This window comes from Xylocopa sonorina, chromosome 12 (genome assembly GCF_050948175.1).
Source record: "Xylocopa sonorina isolate GNS202 chromosome 12, iyXylSono1_principal, whole genome shotgun sequence".
Lineage (NCBI taxonomy): Eukaryota > Metazoa > Arthropoda > Insecta > Hymenoptera > Apidae > Xylocopa > Xylocopa sonorina.
In genome coordinates, this window is record NC_135204.1 from 4366817 (window position 1) to 4384733 (window position 17917).

Genomic DNA, 17917 nt, shown 5'->3' on the forward strand with positions numbered 1-17917 from the left:
ATCTTTTTTAATCTTTTTGGAAAGAAGGAGTTTCGTTTCCTTGTGGGAGTTTTGTAGTTTTTAGGATGGGGTTGGAGGAATCTTTGTGCGAAAAATGGTGGTTGCTTTATGAGGGAGGGTTGGACGTTTCTTCGCGTAGGGTTAGTGGTTGCTTTGCTTGGGGTTGGTGGTTTTCTTTTATAGGAGGGATAGTAATTGCTCTATAGCGGTTGGTGGTTGTTTTATGGGGCTGGGGGTTATTTTGTGGGGCTAGATCCTTGGAGGGTTGGCCTGCAGTGATAGGGTCACAGGGTTGGAAACGCATGCGTTAAAGGGTCGCAAGGGATTAAACGCTTCAGCGTCAAGGTTTGAAGTCTTGGTTAGGGCGGTTCCATACTCATCGAGACATATGGCATCACCGTAATGGCATAATATCATAAAGAGGCGTTACTCCAAAAAGGGTGGTCCATGTTCTTCGCAATTGCGATTTCGACAGCTCGCCTTATGAATATTTCCATGTCAATTGTCTCTCACGAGAAAGCTGGAGACACGAGCTAATTGCCGTAGCCCTCTGAAAGCCGCAGGGTTTACGCTGCGGGCCATGGTTCGCAGTTTTCGGTTTAGTGATGTAATGAGAAGGTTATGCTCTTGGCGCGTGGCTGTGTCACATTTAGGGATGCTTCGATCCAAGTAAATACAAGTAGGCATTCGATATCTTCATTGCGACATAGATATTTAGTATCGATAGGAAAGTACATAATTAACACAGCGAGTGTACAGTATATCTTCAATTAATTATATATTTATTAATTACAAATTGGAACAAATGTTTTCTACTAACATAATAAAAATAAAATATTATTGAATCTGTTTGCACCTAAGCAGCAACTCAAATTTTCCATCGACTGATTTAAAATTTTAAAGCCCTACAAAAATGAATTTCAGAAGTGTCAAAATCATTTCAAACTGCTACTTCACCTTACCAACAAATTTGTCAAATGCAAAGAACTAATAAAATATTTCAAGACCTTTGTTTCAATACCTAAGTAGACGTCGGTACATTTTTCGATACAAATAATAACTACAAGCATTAATTAATAGCTGTACAGTATCGAAACATCCCTAAACGCTAAATTCATGCGTATCGTAAGAATGCCGACGACTTTCACCAGGTCGCGAGCCTATTAAATTAGGTGCCCCTCGCCTGCGTTTAAACGTACGGACGACCACGTCGGGCAGTCGCATTAACGGACACATTGACATTCGTGTCACGGCCAGTCGCTGCACCCAAGGGAATAATCCGTCGCACGGGCCCTGCGTGAGTGCACGCGCACGCACCGGGGCCTCGATGCATTGTCACGTCCTAGACGAGGGACTCGGATAGCGACAGTCTTGACTTCGACACGGTTTCACGCTCGTAACGCATGTCGAAGACGAGGGGCTTCCCATGAGGATCCGTCTGGCGGATCGTGTCCTGTTTGGTGTCCACGGTGGGAAGGATGGGAGTACGCGGCGACATCGCGGTGGATTTATTGCAGAAATGTTACGAGAACTTGATTTCTTATTAACCCTTTGACTACTGTTAGCGCTTGAGAATCTTGCTCTTATGATACTGTGAGCGTAAACTTGTTGAAAATTGTGTCACGTTTAGTGCAAATTTAAAAGTAATAATTATAAAATAATAATTGTCATGTTTTATTTAACGTTTATTCACGTATGTGTATTATGTTAATGCAAAATGCAATACTGTTCAGGTGGAATGTACATTTTTAGCAATATTGCATAATGTTAACAAACTTTGGGTACCTTATATAATTCTCTTAATTGAATATATGTGGACAGCCAATTTTGTAGGTATTTTGTTCTTCTGCTTTATGTTTTCATGGTGTTCTATGTCTATTATGTATTTTTTATGAAATCATAGATATCAGTTAGTTCATTTTTATCTTTATAATTTTTACTTTGAAATGATGTAGTATTGTTTTTCGAAATATGGCACGAACCATAAAGTATGAACTATCATATTCATTTGTTCTCCACTAATTATTATTACTTGCGAAATTTAAATAATTTGATGAAGAACTGGTTTCCTGATTCTTTTTAGAAATTCAGGAACTTCATATTCTCTCAAAATATAAATTCGAAATATTGCATTTCGGAAAGATGCGCGCAGAGAATCATGCAACACTTTCGTTCCTCCCTTTTCTGATGCCACGAACACAATTCCCCGTTAAAATAACAACCGAGCAGTGAAACGTATTTCCCCATCCAGTAAATACCGCCATTAATTCTCCAAGACGTGGACTTCTCGTTTTCTTTTCAGCAAGCGAAAGTACACAAGATAATGACTTCATAAACCAGTTGTTTCCTCATAAATTTCCCAGCTACCTCTCTTATTCAGATGCCGCTACGTCGCGTTAAAAACCTCTATTCAGATTCGAACAAAAACCCCGCTGCCTTTTTCCGCCGTGTCGCAACAGACGGAAGACCTAATTAATTAAACGGATGGTTCGTTCCAAACTGGTGTCTAACAGACTCGTTTTCACTGAGAATCTAGCAAATTCTCCACGTTACAATAAAAACGCCCACGATTTTACCATCAAACGTAGCAATAAATCACGATATCAAAATTATGACACGTTCGTATCGTCGACTTTCGTGTTATCAATTTTCATACAACCACGTTTCGATTTCAATGGTCGAACGAACGAACAACTTCCTTGCGAAACGTGCAATTATACGGCATTTATGAAATAACTGTACAGCTGGATTGAATGCCATTGAAACTCACCCATTTTGGAGTGTGTCAGCGTGTAGGCTCTCAGAGGTTTGGCGAGCAGAAACGCCGGAACACCGGCTCGCACCAGCGCCCCTACTCTCCGGTACACCCTGGCACTTCCGGTACCACTATTGCTCGAGACAACGGAGAACCAGCCTGTAACGAACAGAGATTTATTTGTAAGACAAAAATATATGATTGAAAGATGTGATTTGGACAGGTAAATTAATTATTACATTTTTTATAAGAAGATTATAATACTATAATTGAAAATAATAATTGATTAAACTTATTCTAATTTAAAATACCTTTGTTATTAAATTTATATATTGATTATTTAAATCTCTATCTTTATTTTATTCAATTATAAAATACTTTTTAATACAATCAAATCTGTTACAAGAATATAATACTTTTAAAATTAAATAATTATAGAATAATTTATAGTTTATCCATCACTGTTATTTAAAACTACCGATTCGTCTGAAACAACGAAGTTACTGTTTTGTACAGAGACAAAATTATAAGAACATTGTTGTACTTATTCATTAATTAATTGGTAAGATTTTGTAGGGTTTTGTAGCGATCAACGTAAATTTTTCGAGAGCAGTGTGCGAGGTATTGCGGGCCCTCAGAAATTGGGTCTTGGTGCACTGTCATTCCAACTCCCATACACAACAGCGATTCGTTAGCGCGTTCACGTGGTTCGTTCTAAAGCGAACGTGAGGAACATTACCACTGCGAGCTGCTATTCCAGTTTACGATGAAAAACCGGCCTTTCATAAACTCACGTCCACGCCAACGGCATTAACGTAACCTCTGATCGATGGCTAATAACTTTTTGCGAAATCACAATGCCAATTCGACCCACTTTGCTAGGACGATCAAACGACACGACGTGAAAAAGGAAGTGAACAGCGGAGTTTTTTTACACCCGGTGAACGAGATTCTTAAACTTCCTTTCTCGTGGATAATTTACTGGACACATTTTATCATTCTTCGACGAACGATTCTTTTTTATTACATTATTTCGTTCGATCATCATATTTGCGGTTCATTTCCATTGTTTGATAAAGTTTCGCTTTTATTTCAACGCTGGTGACTGAAATTACTTAAAGAACGTAGAGGTTAGGAAAGCAACGCAGCCGTAACGTCTGTTAGATATGAAAATCTCGAACTCCTCCGTACGTAAACATTTTTTACCAAACTTTATGGAATGTAGTGAATGTATCGCGTGGGCGTGCAGGAATGTACACGCCGTTTCGTCCATTAGAATCGAGCATCGACTGGGTGTATCACTCGAATTATCGCCGATCGAGGATGGTCGGCGACGAAAAATCCACGGAGCCCTTGGACGCAAAGTTTTCAGGCTTAAATTAATAATTTATCGACGATTTCCAGAATATACACCCGATTCACCGTGCAATTTATAGCCGAATGTAAAAACATCCACCGGTTGTCCCGACTTCACGTACAATGGGGGCGTATAAATCGCTGAATCGATTTGCAAGCGGTTTACATCGTATTTCCGCCATCTTGAATTGATTTACAGCTAGTACTAATGCGCGAGCCCCGATGATTGTTCCGTCCTTTCCGCGGAACGTCCTTTCCGCGAATGTATTAACGTGGGTGTTTTATCGCCGATAGAACGCGTCCGGTTTTATGAACGACGGGAAATTTATCGTCGATCGAGCCCGCTCTGCCAGGCTAGATTAAATTACAATCTCGTCCCCCCCCAAAGACAAAGGGACTCCGCGACACTTAACGGCGCGCGATAAATTTCGCTGGTGGGGGCCTCTAATTACGCCTGTTGCGTGCCCGCCAGACGAATTTCCGACGTCGTATTCGACGACTATCCGGCACCGTCGTTGCCGCTGTCGCAATAAACGCGTTTACGGCCGTACGTCGTCGTATTCGTGAAAGTAAAAAATACTTGATACGCGCTGCCGCGAGTAAATTTTGTAAGAGGACTTGCTTTTATTTATTGGCCACCGTTTACGGTACGCGAAGCGATAGGACGTCAGGTTTGACTGGTGCTGTTGAGAACGGACGGCGGTGCTGTTGTGTGTTGGGATAATTCCGTTAAATTATGGGGTTGCGGTGAGATGCATTGTTTGAGAGACGAATTTATGTTGTCTGTAGCGATAGTATTCCGATCGAGTGATATTGGAGAAGCGTTTATTGTCGAGGGTGTTCGCATCCCCTTAGTGTTCTTCTTTTTTCGATAGATACTTATTGGTTTTAATCGTGTATCTGAACGTTGAAAGTTGAGACAATTAGATTGTGGATGTTTGCGGAAAAATTAATAGTTTTATAGAAAATGGAAACAAATGTAGAACCTAAATAGACAGAAATGTGTTTTGCAATATTAAGGAATCTTAAAATTGAAAACTAGTATATTATTAAACTTTATTACATTGCATAAGTAATAATTAAGCTACCTTCAAAAATTTCAACTTTTGAAGGAACCTCTGAAAAAACCTCTTAAAAATCCGAAATATTTTCAAGCGTAAAATTTTCAAGAATATCCAATTGTGAACGAATCCAAAATTCCACCAACAGTCTCCATTAGCTATTCAAAACAGTTCCTAGTGCTCTAAGTCCAACACCAGTCACAGCCAGTGTATATTCGCGATACTTCACGCTGCGGACCGTTACTCAAACACGATCTATCCAGATAAGCAGAGAGTCTTGAACACGCGATGATATACATTAATGCATCGCCATTGGAGTTCATTCTATTACGGCTGGCTGGTACGGTTTTGCCATTAATATTCGATTAACCTGTGTCCCGTGAACAATGCAGTCGTGGCTCTTCTGCGGTGTTTTGGCTCGTGGACCGACGGAGGCTCACCTCTTTTGTGGTTCTTTTTTTTTCAGCCGTTTCTGAACGTGCTTCGATCACGAAAGGAAATACGGTTGTATGGAAATTGGATCCGGAATTTTATCTGTAGAAATAGATTTCTTGATAACTTTCGCGTGTTGATTGAATTTTTTGTTTCTTCACGATGATATTCAATAAACTGACGCTGATACACGTGTAATTTAAAGACAAATTAAAAGAAATTAAATTATAGATATATCAGTATCTTTGAAGAGGTTAAATATCTACATTTCTGAACTAATTTAATCCGACAATAAATATAAGCAATGCGACTGCTTCAACTTCTTGTCATCACAAATCTTAATTAATAAAACTCAGTTATTCAATTCTGAATAAACAAGAAAGAGGGCAAGATAATTGAATAACTGCATGCTGAGGTTTAAAAAGGAAACTAGGCCAAACGGTGAACGATGCCTCGCTCTTTTGCAACATCTCAGTGCTCTTCCTCCGACATCTCTACGTCACGTAGGTTGGAATGTAATCAAATTACCATTAAACCATGCAATTTCTAAACAACAAATCACCTCGAAGCACCCATCGAGGTGTTCTTGCCAAAAACCGCCTGGAACCATTGTTGCCCCGAATCGATCGATTCCAGCGTCCACTTCCTTCGCGATGGCGAGCTTTCTTCTCACCCCAGCTCGACCAGCTGACAACGTCGCGTATAATTTCCCTCCTCAGAGATTATATCGCGGCATGTCTCGCGCGTGTATACCCACGCGACCGTGTATATTCATACACGCGGTAACCAATTACGTCGCCGTCGAATTACGCAAGGAGGAACGTAGCCGTATGCTAATCGTTCGTTGTGAGAAACGAAAAAGAAATCAGGCTGGCACCCGATGCTCATTAGGCCCGCGGAACGTTGCCAAATACATGCCAATCGGACTTATTCAGATCGCTCTCATTATCTCGGAGGTCAGGGCAAGCTGGGAAGTAAGAATGAATTCCAGCCGGCGACTTTCACGTTGCGTAACACCGCTGTTCTCTCCTTTTCCTTTGCCTCTGTGTCGCTCTATGGGCCTATTTCGTTCCCGTGCGCACGCACGTGAACACCGTGTCCGTGCATCAGCACGTAATCGATGCCTATCCGCGAGCAAATGAATTTAGCTACCAACTGTGGCGATGCCGTTCCCGAACCCTTTACCAACGACCAATAAGCGGATCACGGAAAATGGAATTAAAAGGTGCGGAGCAACCACAAGTCGATGATAGAGCAGAGTTAACCCTGTGACGGTGTTTAATTTGTTTTTCGTTTCGTCGAGCTTTTTTATTTCTTTCAGAGATTTCGCGGTTTTTCATTGTAAAGTTTCGCGTTTCACGAAGTTTCTGAAAGTTGTCGCCTCTGTTGTAGCTATACAGTTGTAAATAACTGAATTTCGTACAGAAATGATCAGAATTTTGAATAATTTCCAAGTTAAGACTAAACATTTTTTCGAGAAATGATTTACTGTTTTACTGTAAAGTAATTATTTGAAGTAAGAATGTTTGCAGCAACGAGGATCGTTGATCGTATTATGGTGTCTGAGTTCAAACGCTCAGAACCAAATCTAACGAATAAAATGTATAAATGTTAATGATATTTGCAACTAAAATGCTTTTAGAAAAGTTTTAGCTCTTAACTATCAAGTTACCAAAAATCCTTTCTGTTTTCTGTAGTATTTATGTGCGTGAGCGTTCGTAGAAGTACATTGGCTGGGAAAGCGTTGACCTCTTCTACTTAAAAAGAGCTCGTTGAGCGTACACCAAAATGGAGGCCAACTGGATGCACATTTCACTTGTAAAATTAATTCTTACATCTTTCCCTCGTGTTATTTAATCTATTAAAAAAAAAATACATTGACAAAGCATATTAATATTTGATTTTGCTTAAATAAACACTTCTATTCCTGAAATCAGATCTTTCAACATTTGTTCGAATTCTTCTCAGTGCAATCTCATTATCTGAAATTTCACAGTATAATGAGAAGATTAGTCACGCAAAAGTGACGATATTATTTCAATACGTGGTTCAACTATTCCAACCTACAATCTATCTTCATCTCCCGAGTTAACTTTCACGGATCAAAACGCGCATTAAAACCACATCATCCATAAATCCTGAGCAGCAAAATCTAACACGACCAAATCACAATTCTTCAAATTACAGCCAGCCGTCATTCGTCCGAGAAGTTCACTCGGTACAATCCAACTTCCACTCTGAAACGATGCAACGAAACTTTGCGCGAGCTCGATGGCGCATCTCAAGTTTATTCTCAAATTATCCGCCGCGAGGATTTCACTTTCGACGCGCCATTGATGGGCCACGTTGCATCCGCGTGTTCAATCTGTCATTAGAACTGTCTCTGCCTCGCTGTCCGCTCATTTCCTACGGACACGATGAAATATTGAGATCGTAACAAACGAAACGCTCGTTCGAACGTTTCCTATCCTCTCCTGGGCCATTGTACTCAAAAGCAGGATGCATTGGCGCGAAAAAAAGTGAATCTTTACCCGTACAGTTAATTCCACTGCGCCTTTCAACTGTTCCAACGTGCGCCTCGGATATTTCACACAGTCGTGCGCTATTCGAAACACGCGTTGCAACATTTGGAAGTCGAAACGTATCTCTATTTGGCCACCATTTTCTTTCGATCGCGTTCACAGAAGTTTCGCGTTGCACAAACGTTCGCAACCAAATCGTTACGTAAACTGGTAAACAATTTCATTGTTTTACATACGTAGTAGTATCAAGCACTCTCCTCGTTTCCCATAAACGCAAAAACTAACGAAAAGAAATGCTAAAGAAAATCTAGCGTCGATATTTAAAATTGTCAGCGTCCGCACTTTGATACAACTATTTTCGTTATCCGTGGAACAATGAAAATTTAATTAGCGGTGACAGCGAGCGATAAGATCGACGTGATCCTCGATCGCGACCAGAACTTTCCACACCAGCGTCGTTTCGTTAGAAATACTTTCTTGCCAGCGTTCCCAGGGCCCCCGAGTGTACATAATCAGCGCGATATTACCGCGAATCTGATAAACGCATTACGTTATGTGGATGAGGCTTCCGTGACTTTCCAGCGAACGGAGGAATTCAAACGGTATTGTAAGGACGCTCCCCACGTTCCCAAACCCGGCGCAACGAATGGGACTCGTCGCACGTAACGTCCGCCGCGTGAAAGGCAATTCTTTTTTTTCACGATATCGTTCCGCGAGACTAGGAAGTCAACGGGGCCCCTGCTTGTTCTAGGAAGATGCGCCATTTAACGCGTTCGACTGCTCGTCTGTGTACTCATCCCCACCATTGAGATTGGTCACTCGTCGGCAGCACCGTGTCGTAAAATCAGCTTCTCGTTTCACGAAATTAAGTTCGTTCTATGGTGCGTTATTTATGTGTTTTGTTGTTGTCGAATGTGTGTTTAATTACGCGTTGTAGCAACAAGAATTTTGGGAATTGTAGGAGAGGAACTCTGGTGCACAAGAATTGATATTTTAAATATCTGTCTTGTTGTTGTCGAATGTGTATTTAATTACGCGTTGTAGCAACAAGAATTTTGGGAATTGTAGGAGAGGAACTCTGGTGCACAAGAATTGATATTTGAAATATCTGTCTTGTTGTTGTCGAATGTGTGTTTGGTTACGCGTTGTAGCAGCAGGAATTGTAGGAATTATAGGAGACGAAATCTGGTGCACAAGAATTGATATTGTAAATGTCTGTCTTGTTGTTGTCAAATGTGTGTTCAGTTACGCGTTGTAGCAGCAGGAATTGTGGGAATTATAGGAGAGGAACTCTGGTGCACAAGAATTGATATTGTAAATAGAATGTAATTATTTGATTAATGTGCAATGAATGTTGAATTTATTTTTATAGAATTAATGTTTAATTTTTGTTTATTTTATAGGAATATGTAGAATATCGTTTTATTGTTAACTTGTATATTTTAGTAGGGTTTTATGTATTCTTAATGTAAATTGAGATTGAAAGCAGGTGAAAGGTAGATTTTGAGAGTCATAGTCGATGTGCCTGAGGGTTGAGCGAAAAATTTAATTGAATCGCTGGCCAAAGGTTCGATGGATCGTTAATTAGAATGTCATGGCATTGCCTCATGGAAGTAATTCCAGAAATTATTCTACCTCATTAGTTATGTAACTACATATTAAATTATTACGACATTTTAAGATCGATGTATTTGATTCGATATTAATTCGATCGCGTTGTGATTATATCGGAGTTAATTGGAATTCACGATCAGCTATCTTTAAAGTACTATTTGCGGCGGCACAAGTGCGTGTGTTTCGAAATAGCGAGACTTTTCGTAACGTGCGTTTTATAATTATCATTCGTTGCTACTTTACAGATTCGAAACATTGTAGAACTTAATTGCGCAGGTTTGTGCAACCGTAATGCAAACAGTGTATTTCGCAGTTCAGGTGAAACGAAACCGAGTGATCCAGCTACTGTTACAGTAATACCCGTTGCATTACAATCTTACTCCCTTTTTGTTCGCTTAACGATTTGGTAACAGTCAAGCAAAACGTTCTCCAGCTGGTAATAATGGTATATTTGAAACACGATAATTGCGTTTGTTTTTCACATTCAACGCTGCAAAATGTTGTACAAATAAAAGTAACTTGTTTCGCGGCAAGGGGATAATCACGTTTGTTCAATGAATCGATGAAATTGGTAAACGTGGCAAAAAATTCTGTTTCGAAGAAATACGATTTTACACTTTTGATACCTGGGTGTAGAAAATGATTTCACGGATCAAAATCGAGAACAATAACAGTATCTCAGAAAAACTATCTGAAAAATTTGTTAAATGCGCGCGCCATACAAAGATACGAACCCTTTCCTAGTACGACGTGGGTGGTCGCTCGAAGTAGTATAGAACTTTCGTCACGCGTCGCATTGGCGATGGAACCTTAGCATCTTGGAATCTCGTGCATCAGTGCACGCGTATCCTGTCAGATTGTTAAAGCTGTAGAATCTATTCTTACATTTTATAGCAATTCTTGTCGAACGCTCGATATATTACATTATACTTTAAATTATCCGAATACTTTATAATTTTTAATATTAAAAACAGTTATTAGATTCAATAATATAAGAAAAATTTATGTTTCATGTTTGAAAATCTTGAGAAAATTAGTATTTTGCAGTCGTAGAAATAGAAAACTGTATTGTTATGTTGCACTGGAATATGGCGAATGTTATCCTTGTGGGCGTTTCACGATACTCTCTTCGATGACAGCTGTTCAACCGGAAAAGTATCACCCATCTGGAGGTAACCGACTTCTTGTTTCTGGTCCGCGAACCATGACGGAGAAACAGTTTTCTCGTATTGCGAGATGAAACTGCGCGCTTTTGTTGAGGCTACCCCCCTCGACAGATACGAAGCGCATTCCCTTGTTCGAGCGATTTGCTGGTAAATTTTGCGCTCGTCAATTTATTTCTTTGCTGTGGTCAGTAATTAAATAGCATTTTTCATCGATATTTTACTCTCTGTAATATGGACGAACATTTTTTTAATTGTTTTCGTATTATCGTTAATAATTATCAAATTAAGGAGTCACAAACGACATTAGTATGACTCATTAACCAGTAGATGATTTATATTTGAAATATTTACAGGTTAATCTCTTCAAAGATTGACTGACACGTATGTATACGTTCAGATGTATTAAACTTCTTTTGATTATTTGAAAGATAGCATTAATATTTAATAATTTTCACTAAGTAATGTACTAACTCATCGCACCCCATATTTTCAATTGTGTTGCCACCAACTCTCTACTATTTCAAGTGTATTACTTGAGATTTACTTCAAAGGACAGTTTCTCGACTGCTACTTGTAAACAATATTGTCTACTAATTATATAAAATAGAGCTTTCAAACTTTGTTGTAATTTGTATTTATGGAAATTGTATTTATGGATTTTATGTATTTGTATTTAATATTGTCTACTAATTATATAAAATAAAGCTTTCAAACTTTGTTGTAATTTGTATTTATGGAACTTATATTTGTTTGTTTCTTTTATCTACCGACGTCGAGCCGAGACAGAGAAGCAAAGAGAAGTTCAGGACGGCTGAAAACGAGAGAAGGAGAAGGAGACAAGGAAACGGAAGAGCGTTTCATCCTGGGCGTTTTGATGGACTCATCAATAAGGCTACCTAGCAGCTCGGTGACTTGAACGCGGGATAGGTTAGAGGAACTGGAAGGTTAAGTGAGAAACTGTTGTGGCTTGGTCCCTCAAGTGGCGAGCGCGTAGGAGGGCCGTCACGTCACCTCTCTGTCAGTGATGAACGATATCCAATTGTCCGTCTAATTCCTCCCGTTCGTATTGATGCGTACGGTTTTGAGTGGCAGTGGGTATAGAAACCCGGCGCGCTATTGTAGCGGCTTTTGTGGATGCGTCGAGTGCCGTTGCCATTGTCAGCGTCGATTCAGGTCAGAAAGTTATTAAATAGGAACTGAACGATTAAGCGAGAACTCGCGAGTAACCGTTGCAGAGCGATTCGCAGCGCAAGATTTACAAGTTCGTCGCACGAACACTTGGAGGATTTTTAGCGACTTACTTTATCTTGAGCGAATTCTGTTATTCTTGATTTTTGTCTTACGTGTGCTTTAGCGTTTGATCTGTATCGTTGAAAGCCATCAACACTAGCTATTGTCCTTTTTCAACGCCATCGTTGAAACGGTCTCGTTTTTACGTATGCAATCGATCAATTTTGCAAGATCTCTACTCTCACGCATTCCTAACTTGACTTGTTACGTTTTTATTTATTCCACTGTAGCACTAGCGGGTATTGCGCTTATTAGGCTCGTACGCCCTAGTAAATTTTTCACAGCTGTTCAGTTCTACTCTGAGAGTCCATTTGCAATTAGGCTGATTTGGAAAGGCGATTCAAAAGTAATTAGTATAATAGAGTATAATATATACATCAAAGGATAGAGTAATATGTAGCACACTGACATCGCAGCAAATGTGCTTTACCATTTTACTAGAATGGAACAAATTTGAAGTCTCAGACATATTCCACGCGTTTCTATGCCCCATCAAGAGTACTGTCTGCATTGGCATTTAACGAACGCAAATAAAAACCAGAGAAAAAGCCGCTACCCAACACGTACACGATTATAATATCCCCATCGTATCCTCGCGTCGATTGTTATATAAGACCACTTTACCGCTACCCAGTGTTCCGTTCATTCCGCAAAATCCATCAGGGGGCCAGGCTAATTGGCGCTGGCGGACGTGCCATACCCGTTCACCAGCCCCCGGACCGTTAGAACGATCAATGTACAATTAAAAGGGGATTAATCAATGCGAAGGCGAGCAGGTCCAACGCTTTTACGCGCAATCTCGTCGCATTGAACGGGTCCGCTCACTCGTATATCTCTCGCCACGGTTTCCGTCATTTCAGACTCCCGCTTGAATGGTTCCACGTAATAATCGGCTGGCTGAAATAGGTGGCTCGTTTTTCAAACCGTAACACACCGGCCAGCGACAGTTATGCACACGGAAGACACCGTTCGCGATGGAACGAGGCAGCCTATTAGCGATGGGAACGACACCCTCGCGATCGTTTCACGGAAACCGCTCGTCCGCTTTTTCAACCACCGATTATTTCGTCCCATTCGCCGTGGAAGCGCGGTTCGATCGTCGACACCTGAGGAGACCAACGATGGCGCTGCGCTCGCGCGAACACAAGTATCGAGTGGACGTCGTCGATCTCAGCGGTGTTGCTTTTGCTCGCGAGCCAAGCGGTTTTTCAACGGGCACGGTTCTTGCAGTTCCGTTCGGAATTTCCTTTAGGTTGCCATGGGAAAGCTGCCGTGGTTAATTGCCATCCTTTTTTTGCCGGTTCTTTTCGCCCTCAAGGATTAAGTTGATCCATAAGATTGGAGTTTAGTTGCTCAGGTTTAATTCGAAGTTTTCGTTGGGTTGGTTGTGTACGTAAAATAAGGATGCTGAGGTGATCGATCGTTATTCAGTCTTGATTTCTTTTACAGAAAACGGAATACGTAAAAGTTTAGTACAAGTTATTGTGTTTTTAAGTCTTGAACAGGAAATTAGTCAATTAAGATGAACCAAATTAGATTTGAAAATTTCATTTTCTCGAAAACGTGGTTATGAACCAATGTAAGTTATTGTACATGTTTTTATTTAATTGTAGTGTAAATTATAGAATATTTTCCATGTACAGAGTGTTTCGATTTATACATCCTGTATTGGGCTATTTAAATATTTTTCGTTAAGCTGTAATATTAAGAAAAATATTCCTTAAGTTAAGAATTGGATGAAAGAAACATTTTGTTAAAGATTCATCTCCAAAAACACCATTAAATTATACAACGATACTATAGTACGCAAAATGTTTAGTGTTAAAGAAAGTGATACTTAAACCGGATCACTTAATCCTTATGTAAACGATATTATCAAGTAATATCAATTTTCAGTTTCACTTTTATATTAATTTTATGCTCGGAGAATTTCACTATCGTCACATTTTGCCTTCCGCTGCCTCAAGATTAGATACAGGCCCCGCTGTAATGTATAGTACACTCATTACTATTAGATTATACGGCTTACATACATTTTTCAGTGCATGAAAATCGAGAAAGTCAGAGTTAAATTCCGTTTAGAAAGTTGGACTTAGACCACTTGTCGAGTCCTTCGAATTATTTCTGTATGTGTACTCATTAGACACATTAGGGTTCTACCTGTAGCACTCAACTAATACGTACTTTTCCTTTTTTCTTACTATGTAAACTGGGGGAATGGATCTGGAGATGAAAAAATAATATTCTGTACAATTTTTTCTAATTTAAAATAATATCGTACAACTAAAAAAATAAAATAATAGTATATTTTATATTTGTTACATATTATTTTATATTTCACATTGCAATGATAAAAAAGGACCTATTAAAGTGTAATAAAAAATGTATACAATTTGTACCAATTTAAATACATATAAATAATTATCAAGTGTGAAACCTTAAGTGATCATGGAAGTAGTTTTATCGCCAGCTTCTATTAATCAGTGCGGCGCATTCTTATATAAAATGGGTGACACACGATCGCCACATGTATCCTTGCTAATCCGACATACGATCTACACCACAGCCGTTCACACCCGGTTATTTACCATCACGCGTCACCGCGTAGTACGTAATAATTTGCAACTGAATCGATGCGATCGTTTTTCATCCTCTTGTCGACCAAATTGCAATTAATGGCCATTTACGCCCGACGAAAAGAAATCACAGGGACGAAGCTACATTTCTAGTATTCGCGACGACCCATTTCAATGCTGCTGCCTCTTTCTCGAATTATCACCTTGACTTACGTGTGTCAAAGTATGCATTTATGCCTGTACGATTAATTTTGTCGGTTGTCTATCCAAGCTTTTCAGACAAAAGGAACTGACTTGATACCTCATTAATATTTATTATTCTGAAATCTTATCGGTTACATTAAAAATAAATATATCACAAACAAAAATTAACGCGTTTAACACTAAAATTACAAAAAAAAAGGAGAAGAACTACCATACAAATTATAATAAAAAAACACAAGTGATTTAAACAGGAACGAAGAACAGAAAATAAATAAATCAAGCAAACCTATTACAGCGCGCGTTAAACAGTTTCGTAACAAGTCCTTCGCACGAGAAAAGAGTCTAGAAAAAGGCGAGATATTTAACAATGTCCTATCGTATTCTAAAGATAAGCCAGGCGACAAATTTTGCAATCTGCGCAACACTCACGCGGCCCGACACCACCCAGCGATCATTAATCAAGCTCACGATCGGCTTGTTCTAATAAATATCGAATTATATATCGCGAACGTAGGCAGTATCTCGACTTTCTATCTTCCGTATCGTTGCACCGCGTCCCAGCCGCGGATATGTTCACGATCCTCGTAAATCCGCTCGTAAACCGTACGAAGTAGGCTGGGACGAAAACTTAAATCGATCCCTCTCGCCCATAGCCCCGGGTCAGGATCGTTTGCTTATGCAACCGCGCCGCGTCGATACTTTCGAGAACACACGGGGGCCCCCTCAGCGAGGCGCAACCCCGCAGCACGGTTAAATGCTTTCTCTCCTCGCCAGCCAACCTCCTTCACGGGATTACGACCTTGTCCCGGGCTCTCCTGTCAAGCCACTCTCGATTTCTTCCGGGCTGCCCACCAGCCAACGATCCCCGGCGTCGGCTAATCCGTCGCGTTTTTTCTCCTACCACCGTCGTCTTTCTGCTCGCCTCGTTTCGAAAGCGAGACAAACGCGCGCCTCCGATCCGGGCATCGATATTTCACGCGCCATTGAGCGTTCCTAAATCCACGCGGCCGCCTCTGGTCAGGTTGAGCGAAATTTAATACCGCCTCGCCGACGTGAACTTGGTTTCTAACTCGATTTCCAGCGGTTTTTCATTGGCCGTGACAGGCCTTCAGCGTGGAACTGATTGGATTTGGATTAGATTTTTTGAATCTTGCGAATCACTGTTAATGGCTTCTCTATGATTAAAATTGCCTAAGTAGTTGTTTTCGAGAGTTCTTGAAGTGGGACTTTTTGTAATGCGAAGATAGTGTTACTATGGTTCTCATCTAACGCGATTTCTGTGATAATAAGTTTTAGATTTGGTTGAATTGCTTTCTTCATTATTACCAATTTATACTATTTTTTCATGCCATCACTCTTAGTATAACAATGTCTCGGCTTCCTTTTAACTAACTATAATGGTTTCACCTTTTAATTTCGTCCAAATCTCCTACACACAAATGACCTTATATTCATAAGTGTAAATTGTGTTTAATTGTAATTTCGTTGCGTTAAGCTTCACATTTTGTTACTCCTATATTAAAAAAATTTCCTCAAGCAGAGAAACAATATTTTCTTAGTATAGAAATGTTTAAATTAGAATTTCAGGTTGCATTTCGTTAATATTGGAATAATATTTCCACTAATGGAAATGTAATCTGTGTTGATACAGTTATATTGGATGACCAATAAAATTGAATCTGCCGTAAAAATAAAGCACAAAGGGTGGTTAATTAATTTAAATAGGGATATTAAACATGTTATGTAAGTAATATGGACTGACCAAGTGAACGAGCATCTTACGTATATTTAAACTGGTTCATAACAGAAATAGCTTATGATAAAAAGGCGGTTAGTATATAAACGGGTGATGCTTAAATTATTCAAATGTACGCGCGTTGATTAAGATAATACGAAAAACAGTTTTGAATGGTCTACTTAGCAATGTAATGAATGAAGCGCGTGCAAACGAACGGTTTCGGAGTTAATCACCAGAACACATGCAAATTGGAATTAGGTAAACGAACAAACATAACCTTGAACTCATTCTGATTTTAACCAGCAAATATTTTCAGAAACACATTGTCTTTACGTATCATTCATTCTCTCAAAATATACTTTGTATACCATATATAATTAATAACAATTTATTTAAAAAATATATGATACAAACGTACGTAAATTGATAATTTTGTCTTATTTAAATATTCCTTTGAATTCTCTATTCTCTGATACGACCAGTTGAAATAATATTGCAAAATCTTCAGCAATTCCTCGAACACATGTTCCCTTTAATTATTACATGCTTCACATAGCAAATCAGTATTGCACTTTTCCTTCATTTCAATTTTATCGAATAACTATATATCTAACAGCGACAAATTGCAAATTTTCGTACCAAGAATCATTAGAAAACACGTATCGTCGTTTCGCAAAGTTGAAAAGTTCGATATCGCGTCGATAAAGAAGGCCTCGACCAAAACGACGCGCGTAGACTTCGACCCATAAAGGTATGTTAATTAGAAACGAAAGTGCACTTAACGCAGGGGACGGAAAACGGTGGTCCCGTGCGTTACGACCCAATACCGCCTAAACGAACACGGATAGGCTTTTTCGCGGAATCCGCGAGCGCACGGGCGTGTACGCCGCGCGTTGCAACATTCTCCAGCCTTGAAATCGTAACCCGAACGATTCCCAGAGCCGCTCGGCTGGCTGGTGATCGCAAGGTTGCGCCAGTAATCTGGAGAATACGCCAGGATCCTTTCGAGCAAACCGGTCACGAGGACCCGCGAGGTGCATCGTGTTGCAACGTAAAGAAGGGTGCACGCGGCTGCGCATTCCGACGAAAGGGAACAAAGTGCGCCGGTTCGGCGCTAACAATATCCGCCATGCCAGACGTTCTATTAGCCGATCCATTTATTGGCAACGACTGCCACGAGTTACAGCCGCGCGTCGGCTATTG

General features: G+C 39.9%; 2 protein-coding genes across 2 annotated transcripts in view; both read right to left on the reverse strand.

Annotated features, from left to right (window-relative positions):
* LOC143429767 (uncharacterized) overlaps positions 1–17917 on the reverse strand; it is a 206034-nt gene that overhangs the window by 139015 nt on the left and 49102 nt on the right. The window lies entirely within an intron of this gene.
* Positions 1–17917, reverse strand: part of LOC143429817 (uncharacterized) — a 62454-nt gene that overhangs the window by 3882 nt on the left and 40655 nt on the right. The window contains exon 3 of the mRNA XM_076905613.1: positions 2771–2914. Within this exon, the coding sequence (XP_076761728.1) occupies positions 2771–2914 (144 nt within the window). The remainder of the gene's footprint in view (positions 1–2770; positions 2915–17917) is intronic.